This window comes from Psammomys obesus, unplaced genomic scaffold (genome assembly GCF_907164565.1).
Source record: "Psammomys obesus unplaced genomic scaffold, mPsaObe1.curated_primary_1811, whole genome shotgun sequence".
NCBI lineage: Eukaryota > Metazoa > Chordata > Mammalia > Rodentia > Muridae > Psammomys > Psammomys obesus.
The window spans coordinates 247,840-270,483 of record NW_026586589.1 but is presented as its reverse complement, the minus strand read 5'-3'; the positions used below and the strand labels follow the sequence as shown (position 1 = coordinate 270,483).

General features: G+C 40.9%; 1 protein-coding gene across 3 annotated transcripts in view; it reads left to right on the top strand.

Moving 5' to 3' along the window:
• Stk4 (serine/threonine kinase 4) overlaps window positions 1–22,644 on the top strand; it is a 92,289-nt gene that overhangs the window by 10,333 nt on the left and 59,312 nt on the right. For 2 of the 3 annotated variants that reach the window (XM_055602301.1, XM_055602302.1), the window contains 7 exons: window positions 1,363–1,491; window positions 4,268–4,382; window positions 9,946–10,110; window positions 17,544–17,711; window positions 20,128–20,265; window positions 21,368–21,496; window positions 22,119–22,305. In XM_055602301.1, coding sequence (XP_055458276.1) covers window positions 1,363–1,491; window positions 4,268–4,382; window positions 9,946–10,110; window positions 17,544–17,711; window positions 20,128–20,265; window positions 21,368–21,496; window positions 22,119–22,305 — 1,031 coding nt within the window. The remainder of the gene's footprint in view (window positions 1–1,362; window positions 1,492–4,267; window positions 4,383–9,945; window positions 10,111–17,543; window positions 17,712–20,127; window positions 20,266–21,367; window positions 21,497–22,118; window positions 22,306–22,644) is intronic. The other variant, XM_055602303.1, reaches the window with a different exon arrangement.

Below are 22,644 nucleotides of genomic sequence, written 5' to 3'. Positions count from 1 at the left end.
GCCTTCCTTCCTTCCTTCCTTCCTTCCTTCCTTCCTTCCTTCCTTCCTTCCTTCCTTTTTCAGAAGTTTTCAAAGTCTATTTTGACATTGAGATCATCCCTTTTTGGCAGTGAGGATGCCTTGTTATTTTGACATCTTAGGCCACATCTTTTATTTTGATTTTTTTTTTTCCACTAACGTAGTATGTAGAAACAGGTGTGTTTGGGAAATTTATTTGTTCTTTTTGGTTTTTCATGTTTTTGAGACAAGGTTTCTCCATGTAGCTCTGGCTTTGTGGATCACCCTCTGTAGTACAGGCTGGCCTTGATCACACAGAGATCTGCCTGCCTCTGCCTTCCAAATGTTGGGATTTGCACTACCACCACCTGGCGTGTTTGGGAAATTTAAAAGATGATTTTCTATTACTCCAATGAGAGCTGCTCAGGATGATAATGGAAAAAATATATGTAAGATTCTGGTGTATCTCATTGATCAACATAACCATCTTGTAAGGTAGTTTTTTTTTCTTTTTTTCTTTTGGTCATTTTGTGAATAAGATAGTTGAGGCATAAGGGAGCTCATATTTATAACTGTATATATTTATAACATATAAACTCATATTTATAACTGTAGTGGCAGTGGGATGCAGTCTTCCGTTAGGTTCTAAATCTAATGTTCTTTTAGTTGAATGAACATAGAACCTTGGTTCTGATAAGAAGCCTTTGAGGGAAGATGAAACAAAAGGCAAAAAGATTTGAGTATGCACTGTTCATCTGATACTGTCACGCAAGAGACTCAGGTTTTAGTGAGTTTCTCTATTTTAAGCAGTGCAACATAGGAGAGGACTAAGGAGTGGTTATAGAGAAACATAGTGTTGATGTGGAGAGAAAACAAGCCTTGCATTCTGAGTACATGGGGTTCATATCATAAGCAAATCATAAGCTCATCACTTATGTGACCTTGGATAAATCATGTGACCTCTAAACTTTTAATTTTTACTTAAAAAATAATCACTTCATCTTTTTAAAAACATATTTTCAAAAAACATGTACAGTGCGTAGGAGACATCAGGGACAGTGCATGGAAGCTGTTAAGAGGCATTTGATAATCGTCATGTAGATGTGATGACTGTTTGGGTGCTAAAGATTAAACTCATGCTACATAAGTGCTTTCCCATCGAGCTATACCCTGGTTCTTATGTAAGATTTTAGGGTGCCATCTCCCCCCTCCCCCCAGCTACTTAAGCCATTTTAGTTTTGTGGCTGAAACTAAGCATCTAAGCATTGGACACTTGGGATAGAAAGTTGACCTGTGGGTTGATTGTGCTGCATCTGGTCTGTCCTGGTGCTCTGGCTTTAACCAGTCTCCTTCCCCCACCTGCAGGTCTTATGGTAGTGTGTACAAGGCTATTCATAAAGAGACTGGCCAGATTGTTGCTATCAAGCAAGTGCCCGTGGAATCAGACCTGCAGGAGATAATCAAAGAAATCTCTATAATGCAGCAGTGTGACAGGTAAAGCATGTGGCACCCTTTGACAGAATGAGCTTCTGCATGTGCTGTGATCATATAGTTTGACTCCTACAGATTGGTTTGCTGAGATGCTTGCAGAAGGGTGAGGTCATAGTGGAATCACTATGCTTGTTCTTTTCTGAAAAATAGGAGAAAGTTTGTTTGTTTTTGAAGATAATTAAGTTTCCGTTTTTGCGTTTTTCTGCTTCATCAATCAGACCTTTTAGAGACTAGGAAGAAGAGGCAGAAGGTGGTATTGGCCTTCTCTTTCTTTCTTTCTTTCTTTCTTTCTTTCTTTCTTTCTCTCTCTCTCTCTCTCTCTCTCTTTTTCCTTCCTTTTTTGATAATGCTGTGTCTTACTTCCTATTACACAGATAGCTAAGATAATTTAAATACCTTTTAGCTCTAGAATAGAATATCAGATTGGTCTGTAAAAAGAGAATGTTTGCTTAGGTGTTAACTTTCTTTTTTGATCTTAAGTATGATTCGAGTCAAGAGTACTTAAGTGTTTTATTTTTGAGGAACTAAGATTTGTGAAGCTCTAAGCAGGAAGTTGGCCCCAAAGTCAACCACAGAAGAGCACGTGATCTGCTGAGAAGTTCCGTGACAACATGAGTTGGTTGATGGAGAGGCATACCCCAGCACTGTGTAGATGTGAGAGACAAGGTGCAGGGAGTTGAGAGTGACGGTGAAGAAGTTTTGCACTGGAGACATCATCTGTTGTTCTGAGACCATCAGTTTCTTAACTTCCTGGCCACCAGGCTTTAGCAGTAGACTGTGTGGGGCAATGAATCTTATTATTTTGCAGGGACCTAAGTCCCCCCCAACTTTGAAGTACAGCTGCTGCTTATCTTCTGTTGTTCTTTGTGGTTATTGTCTACTATAAAAAAAAACCTGTGTGTCTGTGTCCATTCTGTGACCCTCCCCCCAAACCCCAGAATTAAGTTGCCTTTTTTTCCCCTCGATATGATTCACTTACTCAACTCTCTTTAATTTGCAAATTGGGCTTTATGTAGGCAGAGTCTGGAAATAATTCTAACTAAAGATTTGTTTGTTTCCTTTTTTATATGTGTACCTACATGTATGTATGGGGACCACATGTGTTCCTGAAAACTGTGGAGGCCAGAAGATGGTATCAAATCCCCTAGAATTGGAGTTATAGTTGTGAGCTGCCATGTGGATATTGGGATCTGAACCTGGGTCCTCTGCAAGAGCATCATGGGCTAAAAAGTGATGTTTTGAAGATTCTCCCCTGTGTTAAATCTTATTTAAAAAAAAAAAAAAAAAGCCCCCTTTAATCCCAGCACTCAGGAGGCAGAGGCAGGCAGATCACCATGAGTTGGAGGCCAGCCTGGTCTACAGAGTGAGTTCTAGGACAGCCGAGTCTACCCAGAGAAACCCTCTCTCTAAAACAAAAGAAAACAACAGCAAAAAAGGGGACAGGGCAGAATCCTGTGTCCAGGAGTTTTGTTGGTTTGTGTCTTTGTTTTATTTTTATGTTACTTTATTTTGAGTAAGGGAAGGGTTTAGGGTAAGCGGCTGAAGTAAGAGTATCAGTAGTTTCCCTCCAATTTTTTGGGAGTTCATAGGCCAGGCACGGATAGTGCAAGGAATCTAGTCAACAGAACAGACAGCATAGAACATATCCCAACAGTGTGTTTGGACAGTAAAGTAAATGACCTCAGGAGTAGAGGGAAGAGCACATCCATGGGGTTGTGAACCGTAGGCTTTCACTAATACTTATTTTATGTGTTGTGTTTTTCTTTGGCATATGTCCCAAGGATTTGAAATTGAAAGTCAAAGAAGCTGGGGTAGTTTTAGCATCCTTGGTTGCTGTGCAGCCTGGTTTTCAACAGCAGTCTAGCTGTTAATGCTACAGGTTGTTGAGACAGATTGTTCATTTTACTGAGACACTTGCCTTCTCAGATATTTTTCACTTGGTGTGTCTCTTCAAATTTAAGACCTAAGGTTCCAGATTTGATGCTAAATAGTCTTTCTCTGTACCATATAATGATGCTTTTGTTACTTCCAATTGTGATATGTGTCTATCTTTCCATGTTTCATTGGGAGTTTAACTGTGCTTCCTTTACTGCTTTATAGCTCACTGCCCTCTCTGATGTTATTTTGTTGTTTTGTTTGTTTGTTTGTTTTGTTTTGTTTTTTTAATTTAAAATTTATTTTATGTGGGTATTTGCCTGCATGTATGTGTGTGTACTGTTTGCATGCCTGGTGCCTGGGGACAGAAATGGGCATCTGAACTGGAGTGACTACAGTGGTGAACCACCACGTGGGTGCTGGGAACTGAGCTCCAGGTTCTCTGGAAGATCATTAAGTGCTCTTAACAGCTCATCCACATCTCCAGTCCCAGGATATATTAGTGCTTTTTATTAAGTAGTCCTCTAACATGTTCCATGGACTTGTGTTTAATATATGGGTATGCCATTATGGGTTCCCTCATATTGGCTGGTCGTGTATCTCATTTCTCTTCTATCACCATTCTGTGTTTATAGATAATTTTTTGAGAATTTGAGATTTTTTTTTTCTTTTTTCTCTGAGGATAAACTATACACTTAGAAATACTGTTCCCTTGTTTTGAATTTGTCTATTCCTTTTAGGAAAAGCTATCCCATTTCATGTTTTTATCAGGATATTGCTCTTGCTAGTCCTAACTAGAAATAATTCGTTTTTTTGAAATGAGAAATTACTTCCCATGCACTGAACAAAATGAATGAAAATATTTGAAGAATATTTTAGTGATTTGTATTGTTTCTCTCTGCAGCCCTCATGTAGTCAAATATTATGGCAGCTACTTTAAGAACACAGACCTGTGGATTGTTATGGAGTACTGTGGAGCTGGTTCTGTATCTGATATCATTCGGCTCCGAAACAAGACGGTAAGTTTACCTCCTAGAAGGGTGCTGCTGGGACGGCATTGTTGTCATTTTTCCTCTCGCCTTTTATTCGTGTGCTTCTTCTGAAGGTGAAGGAATGACTGTCAAACTTTTTATTTTCCTTGAGTCTTTGCTGTTTCTTACTCACCTTCCTCCCATCTCAAACCAAGTTAGAATCTCAGTATGGTCTTTTACTTCATCCTTCTGTCCCAGCGCAAGTGCTGGGATCACAGGGCTTTGCCACCTTGCTCTGTTCCCTCCTAAATGTGACAGTTTCAGTGATTTTTGTTTATTTCTTATTATGTGAAACAATTATAAAATCATGGTTTGCGGATGAATTTTCATTTTTTGAGATAGGATTTTATGTTGAAGAGTAAGTTACCTGGAACTGACAGTGTAGTCCAGGCTGGCCTTGAACTCATGCTCATCCTTTGTCATTCTGCCTACCATGTCTAGCTCCTTGAGTTTGTGTATGTGAGTGCAGGTGCCAGTAGAGGCCAGGTCTCACCCTGCAGCTGGAGTTACAGACAGTGATGAGCTGGACAGTGCTGGTGGTGGGAATCAAGCCTAGGTCTTCTTCCAAGGGTAGAGTGCTCTCTTAATTGCTGAGTCACCTATCCAGCCTCTAGAATGAGGTTTGTTCTTTTGGTTTTTCAAGACAAGAGTTTCTCTGTGTAGCCTTGGCTGTCGTGGACTTACTTTGTAGACCAGGCTGGCCTTGAACTCACAGAGATCTGCCTGCCTCTGCCTCCCCGAGTGCTGGGATTATAGGAGCCTGGCTTCTAGAATGAGTTTTAAATGTTTAGTTTTGGATTTGAATTTGTCCTCCTACCCAGCATGTCCAGAGTGGCTTCTTTTACTTGCTGTTGAACAGGGAATACGCCTATTGTAAAAGACTATTTGTCATGCCTGAGATTGTGGGATCCCACCTAAGAGTCATGGGTTCTAGTTTTCAGTTGCAGAATAGTGCAGCGGGCATTAGGGGTCTAGTAGTAAGTAAAAAAGACCACAACTTATGGTGCATTGTGAGCTTACAGCAGCACATCTTCTAGTAGGAAAGCAAAAAGAAGACAGGTGGCAACTAGGAAGGAAATGCCAGGTAATGAGAAGGGCTTTGGAAAAAGTTAGTGAGGTTGTTGTCTTAGTCAGTGTTCCATTGCTATGAGGAGACACTGTGACCATAGCAGCCTCCTATAAAGGAAAACATTTAATTTGGGGCTCGCTTACAGTTCAGAGGTTTAGTTCATTATCATTATGGTGGAGAGCATGGCAGTGTGCTGGCAGACATGATGATGGAGGAGCCAAGAGTTCTACATCTTGATCCACAGGCAGCAGAAGGAGCCAGTGTGTCACACTGAGCATTGCTTGAGCATATGAGACCTCAAAGCTCCTCCCCATAGTGATGCACTTCTTCCAACAAGACCATACCTACTCTAGCAAGGCCACTCCCTATGGGATAAGCATCCCTACACATGAGTATGGGGCTGGGGACATGCCTGTTCAAACCACCATATTCTATTTTCTGGCCCCCATAATGATTTTAGCCTAACATAATTGAAAATGCATTAGTTCAACTTCAAAAGTCTCCATAGTTTATCACCATCTCAACAATGTTTAAAAGTTCAATGTTTCTTTTCAGATTCATACAATCTCTTAACTCTAATCCCCTATAAAATCAAAATCAAAAAGTGGATCACATACTGAACATGTCATGGCCCAGAAAATACAGTACCATTCCAAAACAGGAATGGGAGCACAGTGAGGAAATACTGGACCAAAGAATGATGGAAAACCGGCAGGGCAAACTCTAGACTCTGTATCTCCATGTCTGATGTCAAAATGCTCTTCAGATCTCTAGCTTCTTTCAGCTTTGTTGACTGCAACACACTCTTTCTCTTGGGCTGGTTCCACTCTCTGTTAGCAGCTCTCCTCAGCAGGTATCCCATGGCTCTGGCATCTAACATCTTGAGGTCTCTAAGGCAATACAGGCTTCACCTTCTCAGCTTCACACAGTGGCCTTTCTTGGCCTCCATGTAGGGACACCCCTGCCACACACCTGGCCTCAGCGACTTTCCTTAGTTATGAGGGAGATTCCTTAACCCCTTTCTTCTATTCTTGACTCTAAAGCCAGAACCATGTGGCCAAAACTGCCAAGTTCTGCTGCTTGCTGGAGCTGGAACATTGGCCCCTTGTTTAATTATATCTTTACCAACTTTCTGTTTGTAGTGCGTAGTTACCTTCACTGCCTAAGCATGGATGTCCTGGAAATTGCTCTGTAGACCAGGTTGACCTTGAACTCAGAGAGCTGCGTGCCACCGTCTTCTGAGTTCTGGGGCTAAAGGCATGAACCCCCATGCCTGGATCTAACCTGTCTTTTAATTCCTTTTCACAGGATGGAAGCTTATTTGGGTGGGATCTTGCCCTGAGGTCACCACTTTTTTTTATTTTATTTAATATTTTTAATCTCCTTAAACGTAGACTTTAGCACCATTCATTTTCTGGTGCCCCTTTTCTCCGTGAACCATACATTTTGTATTTTTCCTTGCTTAGCTTTAAAGTGTTTTTTTTTTTTTTTTTTTTTTTTAATAAGAGTGAACAGTAGTAACCACACAACAGTCTATACTAGACTGCTTTGAGGTTTTATTTGCCAATGCAATTAATCCAAAACTCCTCACTTTAGCCTCAGGCAAATATTTTGGACGAGGGCATAGAACAGCCACATTCTTAGCAAAAGTATCACAGGAATAGTATCTAGGCTGCATACTAACATTCTTCCCCTCTGAAGCCTCTTGAACCAGGCCCCAACAGTTCAAATCACCCTCAGCACCACTGTCTTCCATGTTCCTACTAGGTCGGCCCATTTAGCCCCACTTAAAGCATCCCACTGCTTTCCTAATCTGGAGTCCAAACTACATTCTTCAAACAAAAGCACGGTCAGGCCTATCACAGAATACCCACTCCTGGTACAAACTTCTGTCTTAGCGTTTTATTGCTGTGAAACATGGCTTAAGGCAACTCTTAGAAAGGAAAACGTTTAACTGGGGCTGGCTTACAGTTCAGAGGTTTAGTGCATGATTGTTATGGTGGGGAAACATGGCAGAGTGCAGGCAAACGTGGTGCTGGAGGAGCTGAGAATTCTACATCTTGATTCACAGGCAGTAGAAGGAGACTGTGTGTCACACCAGGAGGAGCTTGAGCATATATGACCTCAAGGCCACTTCCACAGTGACATACTTCCTCCAACAAGGTCACACTTCTTAATAGTACCACTCTATGGGCCAGCCATTCAAACACATGAGTCTATGGGGTCCATACCTATTCATACCACCCCAGATGGTGGGAAGGTAACAGCCACTGGGACAGAAGGGATTAGAGAAGGGGTCCTCAGGAGGTCAGGTTAGACAGGTGGACAGGCTTTATGATGTTGGGTCTTGTAGGTCATGATGATGTGGGGGAGTTTTAGTCCAGATACAGAGGGGGCATGTCTAGGTTCTAGGAAGTGAGTGAGTCATCTGACATGTGATTTGAAAACCAATTCTAGTTTCTGTGTAGACTGTCGAAATGGAAAAATTTTGGTTTTAAGAATAGAAGTGAGCATCCCCATATTAGGTGTGTGCAATGTTGTAAGAATTAACTTAAGGGTACAAAAATATACTGTAAACCATGAAATATTATATAAGGTAGGGCTGTTTTGAAACCCAGTTATAAATCTTGTTTTATATCATTTTCTTTTTCTTATTTTGAGAGTTTATGTTTTCTTGATTAGAAAGTGAGGTTTTTTTTTTTTGTTTTTTTTGTTTTTTTTAGCCAAGAATAGCATTCTGATAATATGTTTCCAGCACCAAATGGTCAACCCTGAAATCATGTGTACAAATAACATTATGCAGATGAAGAAGGTTATATTTATGTATTAGGAATGTGTATATATATATATGTGTGTGTGTGTGTGTGTGTGTGTGTGTGTGTGTGTAATGTATCTATATCCACATAAACATATGAATGCAACAACAGTTAATAAAAAGAGAAGCCATGAATTTGAAAGAGAACAAGGAGGGGTACTTGAGAGGCTTTGGAGGAGGAAAGGGAAAGGGGAGATGATATAAAAATAATCTCAGAAAATGAAATAAAGAGAAGCCCAAAACCTTGATTGATTTGTTAATTTAAAATTAAAGCCCCGGGGCTTTGCTTGCAGCACTGAGTTGTTCCTGCATCTCAGTAGTCCAGAATTAACTCTGATGGCAATTTCTGATAACTTAATACTTGTTTTTTAGTCTACATGACTTAATTATTTATTATTTTGTTATGTATTATATAAAAACTACTTAGTGTGACTACTGCCAGCCACAGAGGAGTAGAAGTATTATTTAAATTTGAAGAAATATGACCACAGAAAGATAAAAACTTTAAATACTTATCATGATAGGTCCAGTCTCAAAAAAAAAAAAAAAAAAAGTCATGGTAGAATGAGGGTATTATAGTAAGTGAGGTTGCCCAGGCTGAGAATGACAGACACTGTCTGCTCTCTCTGACATGGGTCTTAGCTTCTGCTGCTTTATAAACAGTCTCTGCATGGGGGTGACACGGAAGGGAAAATGCCGAGAAACTAAAAAGGGGCCCACACGAGGGAAAAACTTTTACTTTAAGCAGAAAATCACCCTATAATTAAATCCAGGATGCTGGCTGTATTTAAAACCTAAAAAGTCACGATTAATTGGATTAAGATTTGACTACCTGTGAGATACTTTAAATTCCCAATTCTGTTCTCTGGGTAGTTGCTGTTCCAGTTCACTTGCAAATGCATTTCTTCTTTTGATTGTCATTGCTGCTGATAATGTGCTAGTCTCCTTTTGTACATTTCTACACATTAAACTATTTCCATCGAGTTTCATTTTTTGTTCTTGGTTTGATGCTTTCTCTCTTTATTAGTTCTCATTATGCAAATTTAAGTCTTAGAATGAAAGTATAAGAGAGGCTGGGTCCTCTAATCCTGGGTCCTTCTTGTCTACAGCTTCCTCCTGAATGTGAGTTGTTTGTCACACCAGGAGCTGTGTGAGAGTTTGATGGGTTTGTTTAGGATTTGAGTCTGATGGTCAGAAGCCTGTGTCAGCCTCCAGCACTACCATTCTAGAGCTAGTTCAGTTCCCGTTCGATGCAGGGCTACAAGAATAAGCAATAAGAGACTTTTTTTTGGGGGGGGGGCATGTATATCTGTAATAAGGAAGACCACATAGTTACTGTTACTGTGCTGACAAGGTAAGATACAAGAACAGAGAAAGACCCAGATATGGAGAAGGGAGGCCTCTGCTGTTCTGATGAGTGACATTTGGGCAGACAGTGAAGAAAGCCAAGCAGTATAGATGTACGGATGGAGAGCCTTAGAGGTAGAGAGAATAGGCAGGTGAGAAAGCCCAAGGGACTGGAGCTTGCAAGGAACAGCCAGAAAAACAGCATGCCGGAAACAGCTGTGCATGAGTTTGGATGTAACTTTCCTTTTTCTGATGTGTAATGTAAATAGTGTTGATACTTTACTATTTTTTGTTTGTTTGTTTGTTTGTTTGTTTTTCAGTTAACAGAAGATGAAATAGCTACAATATTGCAATCAACTCTTAAGGGACTAGAATACCTTCATTTTATGAGAAAAATACACCGGGATATCAAGGCAGGAAATATTTTGCTAAACACAGAAGGCCATGCAAAGCTTGCAGATTTTGGAGTCGCAGGTCAACTTACAGTAAGTAGAAATGGTGACTTGTATCAATACTTTAGGCTGTGCCCTGAGAAGGGAGTTTTATTAAGTGAGTTTATTTATTCATTTGTGTGTGTGTGTATATGTGTGCCTGTGTGTATGCCTGTTGGCACATGTGCATATATGCGTTCTGTGGAAGCCAGAGTCCATATTGATTGTTGCATTTGTTCTCTGCCTTACTTTCTGAGACACATCCATCAGTGATAAGGAGGCCAGCCACTGGTTCAGATAGGCTGGCCAGTGGGCTCTAGGAATCTGTCTGTGTCTATAGTTAAAGATCACAGGCATGCTGTAGCACCATGCTTTTTGTGTGGGGCTGGAGAGCTGGACTCAGGTTTTCAGGCTTACATGGCAAATGCGTACTGACTGAGGCATCATCCCAGCCCCCTCTTTTTTTTTTTTTTTTTTTTTTTAATGTAACACTTGGTTTAATTGTGTTAGAAATCTGTAGGATTTATCATAGGGCTATTAGGAGTTTTAGACTTTTCTGGGCTTCAGATTCCGTGGTTTAACTACTATAAAAATGAAAACTAACATAAATGAGTATGAGTTCAGGTCTGGCATATCTGATACATAAAAGGACAGATTAAACCAGGCTGCTGTCCTTCAGCAAGGCAGAGCCTCCCATCCGGCAGCCCAGCTGCTGTACCAGAAGCACTCTTGCTTGCTTCAGGGCTGGCTCTTGATTTCTCTCATTAGTGGTTGCCAGTGAGGAAAAGAACTGTTCAAAACAGGAGGGAAAAAAAATTTTATGGTTATTTTTTTAATTTAATTTAATTTTTTTATTATTAGTTACAGTTTATTAACTTTGTATCCCAGCTGTATCCCGATCCCTCATTCCCTCCCAATCCCACCCTCCCTCCCTAATCTCCTCCCTGCCCCTTTCCAAGTCCACTGATTGGGAGGACCTCCTCCCCTTTCCCTGACCATTTTATCAGGTATCTTCAGGACTGACTGCAAAGTCCTCCTCTGTGGCCTAGCAGGACCACTCCTCCCTTGGGGGGTGGGGAGGTCAAAGAGCTCGCCATTATTATTATTATTGTTATTATTATTATTATTATTATTTTTTTTTTTAAAAGAATACTCTTTTTTTTTTTTTAAGATTCATTTATTATTCATACAGTGTTCTGGTATTCTGCCTACATGTATGCCTGCAGGCCAGAAGAGTATACCAGATTTCATTATAGATGGTTATAAGCCACCATGTGGTTGCTGGGAATTGAATTTATGACCTCTGGAAGAGCAGTCAGTGCTCTTAACCTCTGAGCCATCGCTCCAGCCCCCCCCCCCCCCTTTTTTTTTTTTTTTTTTATTAAGGTTTCACTATGTAGCTCTGGCTGGTCTAGAACTCTCCATGTAGGCCAGGCTGGCTTTGATAGAGTTCTGCCTGCCTCTGTCTCCCAAGTACTGGGATTAAAGGTGTGTGCCTGTCGTAACTAACCTTTTAACTTTAGGTGATGTTCAGTTTCTATTTCTTTCGCTGTTTGTGCTTCTGGTGTTATATGTAGCTGAGAAATTGTGACCTTGTAAGATCTGTTATATGTTTAGTGGTTTTAGCTCTAACATTTGCTTTGAGGTCTGAGTTAATTTTCATGCCATGAGGGTAGGTATCCAGATACGTTCTTTTGTGTATTTATAATTGATCATTGACAACTTACTTTAACCATTTGTTGATAAGCCTTTAGTTTTTCTTCTGTTTAATTATGTATTGGTACTTGATGAAAGTCAAGTATGGGCTTATTTCTGGGACCTTGGTTGTATTCTGTTGGCCTATGGGTAGGTCATTATGTCGATTCTCCACTGTCTTGACTTTACAGCTTTGGTTAAATGTGAGACCTTCAACTTTGTCCTCTTTCAAGATTGTTTTTCTCTTTGGGGATCTTATGTTTCTCCTGAATTTCAGATTAGTAGGTTAGTTTTGCAAAAGAGATCATTGGGATTTTGGAACGCTGTATTGAGTTGTGAGCCAGTCTTGAAAATATTGCCATTTTAGGGCTGGAGAGATGGCTCAGAGGTTAAGAGCACTGGCTGTTCTTCCAAAGGTCCTGAGTTCAGTTTCCAGCAACCACTTGGTGGCTCACAACCATCTAGAATGAGATCTGGTGCTATCTTCTGGCCTGCAGGCATACAAGCAGGCAGAACATTGTATAAATAATAAACAAATACATCTTTAAAAAAAAAAAAAAAGAAAATATTATCATCTTACTATTAGGTCATCTGATCCATAGATCCAAGATGTTTTTGCATTTGCCTTAGGTCTTTGATTGTTCATCAATATTATATCATTTGTATGGTATGTATTTACATATTTTGCATTAATTTGGTTAGTTTATTCTTCAGTAGTTTGTTCTTTTTGATACTATTTTAACTGGAACACTCATTGTTTTCAAATTATTCATTGTTACTATATGGGAGTATAGTTGATTTTTATATATTGTGGCCTACATTGTCACTGAGCTTGTTTATTGCTAGTTTTCATTTTTAAAAAGTGTGTGTGTGAGAGAGCGTGCGCGAGAGAGAGGAAGAGAGAGACTACAGTGTGGATGCCTGCATCCTATGGTGAGGCAAGCATGTGGGGTTCAGAGAATAACCCAGGCTTCAGTCCTTGCCTTTCATGTTGCTTGAGACAGGGTTTGTTTTGTTGTTTGTGGTGCATATCCCAGAAGTTCTCTTGTGTTCCACCTCCCATCTTCTAGTAGGTACATAGGGCTTACAGATGGGCTGTCAAGCCTAGCTTTCACTGGGTTAGAGCTCAGCTCCTCAGGCACCTGAGGATTCCTATGGCACCTCCCCCCACCCAAAACCACTCAAACATTTGCAGTGAACATGTATTGTTTTGCTAAAGAAATGAAAGACAAAAAGATTTTTGTTGGTTTGTTTGTTTTTTGACTCAAAGTATGACCATAGCTTATAATGAACTGGCTGGGCTTCCAGCGCTGTTAAGTCAGGGTCTCCTGTGGCTGTCCTACCAAAGGCTGCAGGCCTGCTGGCTGCCTTCTGGGATGTGGTGGTGATGGTGACTGAGCACAGAAATGCTAACATTGTTCTTGCCTCACAGTGCTCCCCCCCAGTGCTTCCTGTGGGAGCAGCTTCATTTTATATAGTTTATTTTTAAAAAATGTTTTATTATTATTTTTTAAAAATTCTTTGAGAGAGGGTCTCACCATGTAGCAAGGCTGGCCTGGAGCTTGCTATATAGACCAGGCTGACCTCGAACTCAGAGACACTGGCCTGCCTTTGCCTCCCAAGAGCAAGGACTAAAAGTGTGTACCATGATAGCCAGCTTATCTTTATTACTTTTGTTTATGTGTATGTTTGTGTGTCTGTGTGGGCATGTGCGCGAGTGTAGGTGCCCTTGGGGCAGTCAGAGGAGCCACATGGGTTATAGTCACAGCCATTTGCGAGCTGCCTGATGGGGTGCTGGGAAACAAACTCAGGTCCTCTGACAGAGTAAGAAGTGCTCTTAATGACCAAGCCATTCTCTAGTGTCCTTTCTTTATATACGTTCACTTATTTTTGTGAGAAAGTTTTGCAGGATAGCTTTAGCTGTCTTGGAACTCTTGGTCCCCTTGCTTCAGTGTACTGAATGCTGTGATTTAATGCCTGTGCCAGTGACTGGCTTTCTGAATCCTTCTTCAGAATCTCTCCAGCCAGCATTGCTGTTCTGAGGTCCACTTGTACCATTCACTTACAGCCAGTGGTTTCTAAGCCGTTTGGAAGGGTTTGTGTTGGAATTTGGGTGTTTTTCAGTTTTCCCAGTGACCGACTCATATGTCCATTTGATTGCCTGTTCGGTTAGTTACCATTCAGCCATTTGTTTCCCAGCTTACAGAATTCTGTGGTTTGCTTTGCATTTTTAGACAGTTTGGGGAAGAAATGAAAAAAAAAAGTATTTGTTCAGTCTGTAATCTTTAACAGGAATCTGTAATTAGTTTCTTTTTTTGTTATGGAGACAGTCTTCTGTAACTCAGGCTGGTGTTAGGCTCCATCCCTCTGTCTCAGCCTCCTGCTTTATAGCAGCACAGGATTAGCTCTCATGCTCACTTTCTGATGCAGCTCCTTCCCCTCTTACATAGTGGGTGCTCACTGACATTGGCTTCTAAGTTCCCACTGCCACAAGGTCCTTCTGTGGTCAATATCAGGATGCTTAAGGTTTGTTTTAGCATTTCTTTGATTTTGTCCTTAGAATAATGCCTATTTATTTAATTATCATGGTCTTACTGTGTATCTCTGTGTGGCCTGTGAAACTCATAGACCCCTGCCTCTGCCTCCCAAGTACATGCTTCATCACTCTGGAATTCCTTCCCTCCTGAGGTTGGCCTGGTTTTAAAATTGTGTCAGTCTTTCTGCCTCTGTCTCCAGAGGGTGTATCTGAGTTGGGCACACTCAGATACACGCACACACACACACACACACACACACACACAGAGAGAGAGAGAGAGAGAGAGAGAGAGAGAGAGAAATTAGACACTGTTAAATTTTTACCCATCTTCCATGGTTGAAACAGTCATCTCTCCTAGTTGTCTTCTATTTTGAGATGGGCTTAAAAACACAGATGTCTTGCTGGGTAGTGGTGGTGCGCACCTTTAGTCCGTGCATTTGGGAGGCAGAGGCAGGCAGATCTCTGAGTTCAAGGCTAACCTGGTCTACAGAGTGTGTTCCGGGTCTGCCGGGGTTACACAGAGAAACCCTGTCTCAAAAAACAAAAACAAAATAACAACAAGAAAAACCCACAGAAATCTCAAATTTCTATTTTAAAGATTATTTGTGTGTGTAAGTGCAGGTACCTGTGGAGGCTGGAAGAAGGCTTGGGATCTCCTGGAGCTGGAGTTACATACGTGGTTGAGACATTCCACATGGAGAGAAATTTGAATCCTCCAGAAGGCCAGGGAGGTGCTCTTAATCACTGAGCATCTCTTTGCCCCTTAGTGACTCTCTCTCCACACACACACACATGAACACACATATACACCCCCCGTTGGATTTTTGTCTTTGGTGTTCTGTTCCAGCATCATATAACAGTTCATCTATACTTGCAGAATTCGTCTGGGTTTTGTCTTTTTATATTTGGGGATTAACTTCTTTGAACTTAATTTGGTGAAAGTATAAGGTAGAATTTAACTTTAGACTTTTATAGATTTAGTTTTTTTTCTTTTTTGGAGACATATTATCATTACGTAGTACTGTCTGGTCTAGATCTTTGATATAGACCAGGTTGGCCTTGAACTCAAAGAGATTTTCCTGCCTCTACCTTCAAATGCTGGCTTTAAAGGTGTGTGCTACTACACTTAGCCAGTGCTTTGTAGTGTGGGAATATTCTGTCCCTTGCATGCTAGTTTGTGAAAGCATTTCAAGTTGTCTGTGTGCCATATGGAGCTGACTGGCTTTTGATTGTGTGCATATATAGCTGTATGTGGCACAGTTTCTTTCTGGACTTCACTTGTCTGTTGCTCTGTTGTACTGAGTAACACGCTAATGTAGATCTAACTGGAGGTTAGGGTAGATACACTGGTCACTTATCTTCAAAACATTTTTTTGTTATGGAAGTATCTATTTCTGGTTTAAGTCCTCCAGTAAAAACAACTTTGGGAATCACTATTTGAAAACATCCCAGAAAGTTTGAGGTTTCAGAGGCAAGGACATGATCAAGCCCAAGTTGTTTCCTTTGTTGGCTTTTTATATATGCTGGGCAGTGCGAGATTAGTTCAGAAGTGTCACTTAGGTGACACCAGTTGTTGCTCCTGACTGGTGTCACCTAAGTCACAGGCACTTCAGGAGCGCGGGAATAGGGATGGGAGGTTCTTTTGCATCTTTGCTGTGATTGACAGTCCTCTCTGTAAGGTGTGAGTTGTAGCAAGGCTCTCAGTGGGGCCAGGCCATTCTGGTAAAGTGTGCACACGCTTGTCAGTGTAGCGTGCTGTAAGTACCACACACCCTTCTTCGCACCACAGGGAAAACTTGCTACTGCTGTCTAATACCGAAGCTTTAAAATGATCTTTCTAATTGCACATGAGTGTCACATAGGCTGAAACAGAAAACAAATCAGAGATGCTGCCTCCGACACGTGACTGCTGTCAATAGTGCTGCTTTTCCCTGGAGGCTGCTCTTCTGCTACCCTAGGGCGGGCGGTTCTGTTTGCTGGTTGTCACATCGTCGTCATCATTATTTTGTTTTTACAGAAGTAAAGCTGTTTCCATTATTTTGTAAACTTTTGTTTGTTTGTTTGTTTTGGTGTTGCAGTAGCTTACCTATTTTCTATACCTATTTCCATTTGAAATAAGGGCTTGCTGTATAGTCCTGGCTAGTTCAAACTTAAGATCCTTTGGCTTTTGTCTTTCATGTGTGTGGGTTATATGTGAGTGTTCAGCATGCTTGCTTCTTTAGAGAATTTTTTTTAAAGATTTATTTATTTATCATTTATACAATGTTGTGTTTTGCATGTATACCTGCAGGCCAGAAGAGGGCACCAGATCTCATCATAGGTGGTGAGCCACCATGTGGTTGCTGGGAATTGAACTCATGACCTCTAGAAGAGTAGCCAGTGCTCTTAATCTCTGAACCATCTCTCCAGCCCCTCTTTAGAAAGTTTTTAATGTTGTCTTTCACTATATAAATATCTTTTGTAATACGTACTTATTTTTCTTTTTGAGATAGAGTGTCATTAGGTAGCTCTGGCTGTCCTGGAATTTGCTGTGTAGACCAGGATAGCCTTAGAAAGCATGCACAAAGATCCATTTCCTTCTGCCTCTTGGGTACTGGAATTAAAGGCTTGTGATACCATGGCTGGCTTTTACTTATTTATGTTTTTGAGACTAGGTTTCGTTCTAGGGCCCTGGCCATTCTAGAACTTACTGTGTACAGGTTGCCCTGAATTCGCTCAGTGATCTTTTTACCTCATCTCCCTGAGGACTCAGGTTATTACAAATGTTAGGTACTTGTGTGTCAATTAAAAAAGTTATTTTTAATTATTATATAACTCAAGTTACAAGTGTTAAGTGATTTAAAAATATATTTATTGATATGGAGTATCACAGTATTTTCAACCTGATCTTGAACTCCATTGTTCAAGTGGCCCTCCCTAGTAGTTGGAATTAAGGTACCTAGCTTAGTCACTTTAGTTGGTCTGTCTTCTCTTACTACAAATCTTTTGCAATCTGTGTGCATGTTTTGAGGTCCTTGTGTGTAAGGTAGATTTCTAGAATGATACTTGGATAGGTAAGTATGAATGTTTAAAAGTTTACTAAATAGTGCCCGCTTGTGAGGTTGTACTATGTCATGTTCCAGTGATCCGGTTGCTAATTTCCTATGATTTTATCAGTATTGGTTTAAATCTTTTAATTTTAATGATTGATTGAGAATCTTGACATTTCTTGTTCATTTGATATTCTTTAGTGACTTGTCTCATGTCTCATGTCTAGGATACCATGGCAAAGAGGAATACAGTGATAGGAACACCATTTTGGATGGCTCCTGAAGTTATTCAGGAGATTGGGTACAACTGCGTGGCGGACATCTGGTCCCTGGGAATAACTGCCATAGAAATGGCTGAAGGAAAGCCTCCATATGCTGATATCCATCCAATGAGGGTAAGGAGACAGAAAGCCTGTTGGGTATTTAGTTACTGGTTACCAGGAGAAAGCAATTTGGCAACTTCCTTGATTGCATTCCAAACAGGAAATGAACTAATTTATATAGTGATAAATACTTACTGTAGGTGATGTTCTTCCCCTGGCATTAGATGTAGTCAATAATTAATTTGAATGTAGTTCATTCTCTGCTCTAGAGTGTATGTCTTGATTGTCTCCTTGAAGGGTGTAGGCTATAGAAATGTGTAAGTTGACTTACCTGTTATATATATATCTTTTAATAACTCAGGTACCACGTTTGTAGCTTTGTAAACATATGGGCTTGCTATTTAATCATGCTCTGTGACTCCCCATTGGGTGCCCCAAGTGTCAGATGCCACTGTTACAGTGTTTTCTTCAGTGTGTTTCTGCACTTACATCACTATGAACCATTTTGGTTCATATATTATCTTTTTCATGCTTGAACTCTGTATTTTGGTTTGTGAGTCTGCAGAGCCTGTCTTGTGACTGTGTTCTGCAGCCTACAGCTGCCTAGGCATTAAGACTCACAAGCTGCACCTCCCCTCAGACTGTCTCAGTGCTGATACCCTAAGGAGTTCCTAGGCTTTACCCATTCCAAGTACACGCAGCTCTGTTGAAAGACCCCACCCCACAGAGACTTCACAGCCTTTTCAGGCCTCCCGGACCAGTTCTTTTTGGTCTTTAATTCATTCATTCTTTCACCAAAAGACTTGAGCTATTTTAAAAAAAGTACTCATATGTCCAAAGACAAATTCCTTTCTTTTTTGTGAGACTAAAGAGGCAGGGAGTGGAGCATTTGCATGGTTAAACCTTTAAATTTAAAGAGTACGGTTTAAGAAAGCTAGTAGTGGTGGTGCCTTTAACCCCAGCACTTGGGGGCAGAGGCAGGTCCCTGAGTTCTAGGCCAGCCTGGTCTACAGAGCAAGTTCCAGGACAGCCAGGGCTACACAGAGAAACCCTGTCTTGAAAAACAAAACAGACAAACAAAAGAGTATTTAAACTGTTTAATGCAAAGAGTTTTATTTTTCATAAAGTGGGGGTGGGGGTTTCCATTATTTAAAATTCAACAGTTAATAGTCATTTAAAAAGATTTATTATTTTAATTGTGTGCTAACTTTGGAGGCCAAAGAGGGTGTCAGATTCCTTGAAGCTAGATTTACAAGTGGTGTGAACTGCCTGACATTGATGCTGGGAACAGAATTCAGGTCCTCTGCAAAAGCAGTATGTGATACTGTTGAACAGTCTCTCCAGCCCTAATGAAATAAGTAATAACCTTGGTCTTTTAATGTAGAATTTAAATGTACTTTATTACAGTAGCTTGATTTTTAGTTTTTCTTTCCTGCAGAGTGATGATTTGAGGGTAAAGATAGCTTAGTGGTAGAGCTCCTACTTGGCATCCAAGGCCTCCATTCATCCCTAGTACCACACTTACTCTTTTTTCTTCACCATGTATACATTCTCTCCCTCCTCCTCTCTTTCTCTCTTTCTCACACACACACAGATTTAAAAAAATCATTTGCTGTAGGTTGAGACTGAAAACTCCTTTGTGACTTTAAGGACTTCTGGTTGACGATCTCATTACTGTCATTGCTGATGTTCATTGGTGGCTCTGAAGGAGGAAAGTTGAACAACTATGAGGCTAAAGTTGTCTTTGGAGTACAGATTCTCATAGGTGGTCTCTTTCCAGGTTGAAACCAATGTGGTATGGTTGCCCTTTGGCCCAAACTTGTTTGAGGCTGAAGAGATGTTTCACTTAAGTGTTTGTCTTGCAAGCCTGAGGATTTGAGTTCATTCTCTAGCACCTACAGAAAAAGCTAGGTGTGATGATGTATCTTTATAATGCCAGCCCTGGCAGAGAAACTCAGATAGAGTTTTGGGGCTTGATGAGCAGCCTAACCTCATCATTGAGCTCCAGGTCTCAGCAAGACTCAAAAACAAGATGGTTGTTGAGAAATAACACTCTTGTTTTGTTAGTAATAAGGACTGAACCTAGAGTTTAATTTTTGTGAGGCAACTACTCTAACACTAAGCTACGGCCCCACTCACGAGTGACCCTTGATGTTGATCCTTGGCTGCCATTGCATGCATACACACACACACATACATGTACTTGTACCCCACCTGCACGGACATGTACAATACTACGCTTGCATCTTTATCTCTCTCTCTCTCTCATACACACACAGGAAAGGTTTTATTTTTGACAGTGTAATGTTTAGAACAGTACTGCGTGTGAGCAAGGGAAAGGGAAGGAGAGCAGTTACCAGATTCTATGGTTGATATGCTCCAGTGGACATGCTATATTTGTATAAGTGAAAAATCGTTTTACCAAGCAATTATAGTTGTTTGTATTGGAGTGTCATTTTCATTTTGCCTAATTTTTTTTTAAATCTAGGCAATATTCATGATTCCTACAAATCCTCCTCCCACATTCCGTAAGCCAGAGCTATGGTCGGACAACTTCATGGATTTTGTGAAGCAGTGTCTGGTAAAAAGCCCTGAGCAGAGAGCCACAGCCACACAGCTCCTGCAGGTATAAGTCAGCTCTCCAAGCCATTCATGCACTGCTAAGTCACTTTGGGGACAATAATGAGGTATAAGACATTCGGTGCCACAAGAGAGGTTTAAAGCTATTGAAATGGAAGGACATAAAAATACTTAACTTGCAGAATGGAGCAGTAATAGGAGGAAGTGCATTGCATGTGAGTTTAGATTTTAAGAGCGGTAAGAACCTCAGAAACATTTCTACCACCAGGAAGATGAGTGGGTGGTAATAGCTCAAGACTGATGTTAAGTCATAACAGGCCAGATGTGCGTGTAAGAGTGGAATACTTTGCAAACACAGAGAACAAGGTCATGTGATATCCTGCTAACAACCTGGCTCCTCTGAGTGTATTAACAAATCTGCCTGGGTGAGTGATGACAGAGGTTTATGGAAGAGTCTTCTGTGGTTTCCACCAGATGCTGAAGAACCTTTCAGTCATTAGAGTACTTAGCAAAGGTTTGGAGACGTAGACCCTGTTGGCAATTAGGGACAGGGATGCACTATCTCTCCAAGGATGAAATGTGGGTACTATCAGTAAGTTTGGATGTATAGGTAACTTTCTAGATGTAACGTTAACTACCAGGGCTTCTTGTTGCTCCACAAAGACAGAAAACATAAAAAGTGCCAGATAAGATATCTTGGATGGTAAAGAAGCCTGCCCTCAGGCCTGCACCTGAATTAAGATGCTGGAACTGATATAGGGGAGACAGACTCTCAATGAAATAAAGACAAAAGAAGCTCTAGATGAGACAGAAATGGCACAGGTCCACTTGGTCATTTGTCTCCTTAGAGTTGTGAAGTGAGTGTGGCTTAGTTTACCCAGGTTTGAAGAGAAAAATTAGATCCACTGATTTATATGACAAAGATTGCCAGATTTCTACTATGTGCCATGCACTGTTTTAAAGTAAAAATTGTGGCCGGATGGTGGTATATTAATCCCAGCACTTGGGAGGCAGAGGTAGAAGGATCTCATTGGAGGTTAGCCTGGTCTACAGAGCAAGTTCCAGGACAGCCAGGACTACACAGAGAAACCCTCTCTTGGGAAACAAGCAAAAGATGGTTTAACTTGTTCTCTATTTTCTTACTTAAGCACCCATTCGTCAAGAGTGCCAAAGGAGTATCAATATTGCGAGACTTAATAAACGAAGCCATGGATGTGAAACTGAAGCGCCAGGAAGCCCAGCAGAGGGAAGTGGACCAGGAAGAGGATGAAAACTCAGTGAGTGGCAGGCATTGTGGTGGGATTCAGGAGTAAATGCTTGTTAGGTCATGAATGCCACAGAAGTGAGATAGGTGCGTCAGGCTGGAGCTTGAGACTCTAATAGCACTTTGTCCTGGATCTCATTCAGTGTTGCTGGACACTATGTTGCTAGGTCTTTGCTTGCTCATTGCTCACTGTTTCTTAAAACACATTTTATTATTTTGCCCCTGAAGATCCAATTTATGTATTTATTGGGGGGTGGGGTGGACAGATGGACAGACATCTCTGAGTTGGAGACTTGGTCTTCCCAAGGTCTTCTAAAATTTTCATACTTTATTCTGGAGTCACCCAGGATTTTGAGATTCCAAGGGTACTTGTGTCAGCTTCTTAGGTCTGTGCTAGAAGTCAGATGAGAAGGGAGAAGGAGGAAGCTGCTTTAGATGAGATATGCAGCTGTCACAGAGTGACTTTATGGTCATAACTAGTAAATAAGAGCTTTTCAGCTTCCAAGGTGTGTATACAACTTGGAGAGGTATCAAATCCAGGAATATTATTTGTCCCAAGGTGAGTAACAATAATTCAGAAAATTCAAAACCTTTTGATTAAATTAGCTTCAGGTTAAGATTCTGTTCACTTGCAGGAGGAGGATGAAATGGATTCTGGCACAATGGTTCGAGCCACTGGTGATGAGATGGGCACTGTCCGAGTAGCCAGTACAATGAGCGATGGAGCCAATACTATGATTGAGCATGGTGACACATTGCCGTCACAGCTGGGCACCATGGTGATCAACACGGAGGATGAGGAAGAGGAAGGAACCATGAAAAGTGAGGCTCTGAGGAGACACACTAACTGATATGGAGATGGGTTCTCATAGCCTGTGCCATCTTAGTCTTGGGTGCCTCAGAGGAAGTGAGCTGCTCAGTAGGAGGTTTTGTTGGAAGGCTGTGAGGAGGAAGAGGAGGCTGGGGATGAAGAAAGCTGGCAGGAAGGAATTTGCTTGTGAACCCTAGTGGCTATCCTCTCATCTGACTGTTTTCATGGAAAGGTTCTCCAGGAGGAGGTCATATATATTGTTATGACACAATTCATCTCAAAATGTAATGAAATTTGAAATGTTGTATATATATATATATATATATATATATATATATATATATATATAT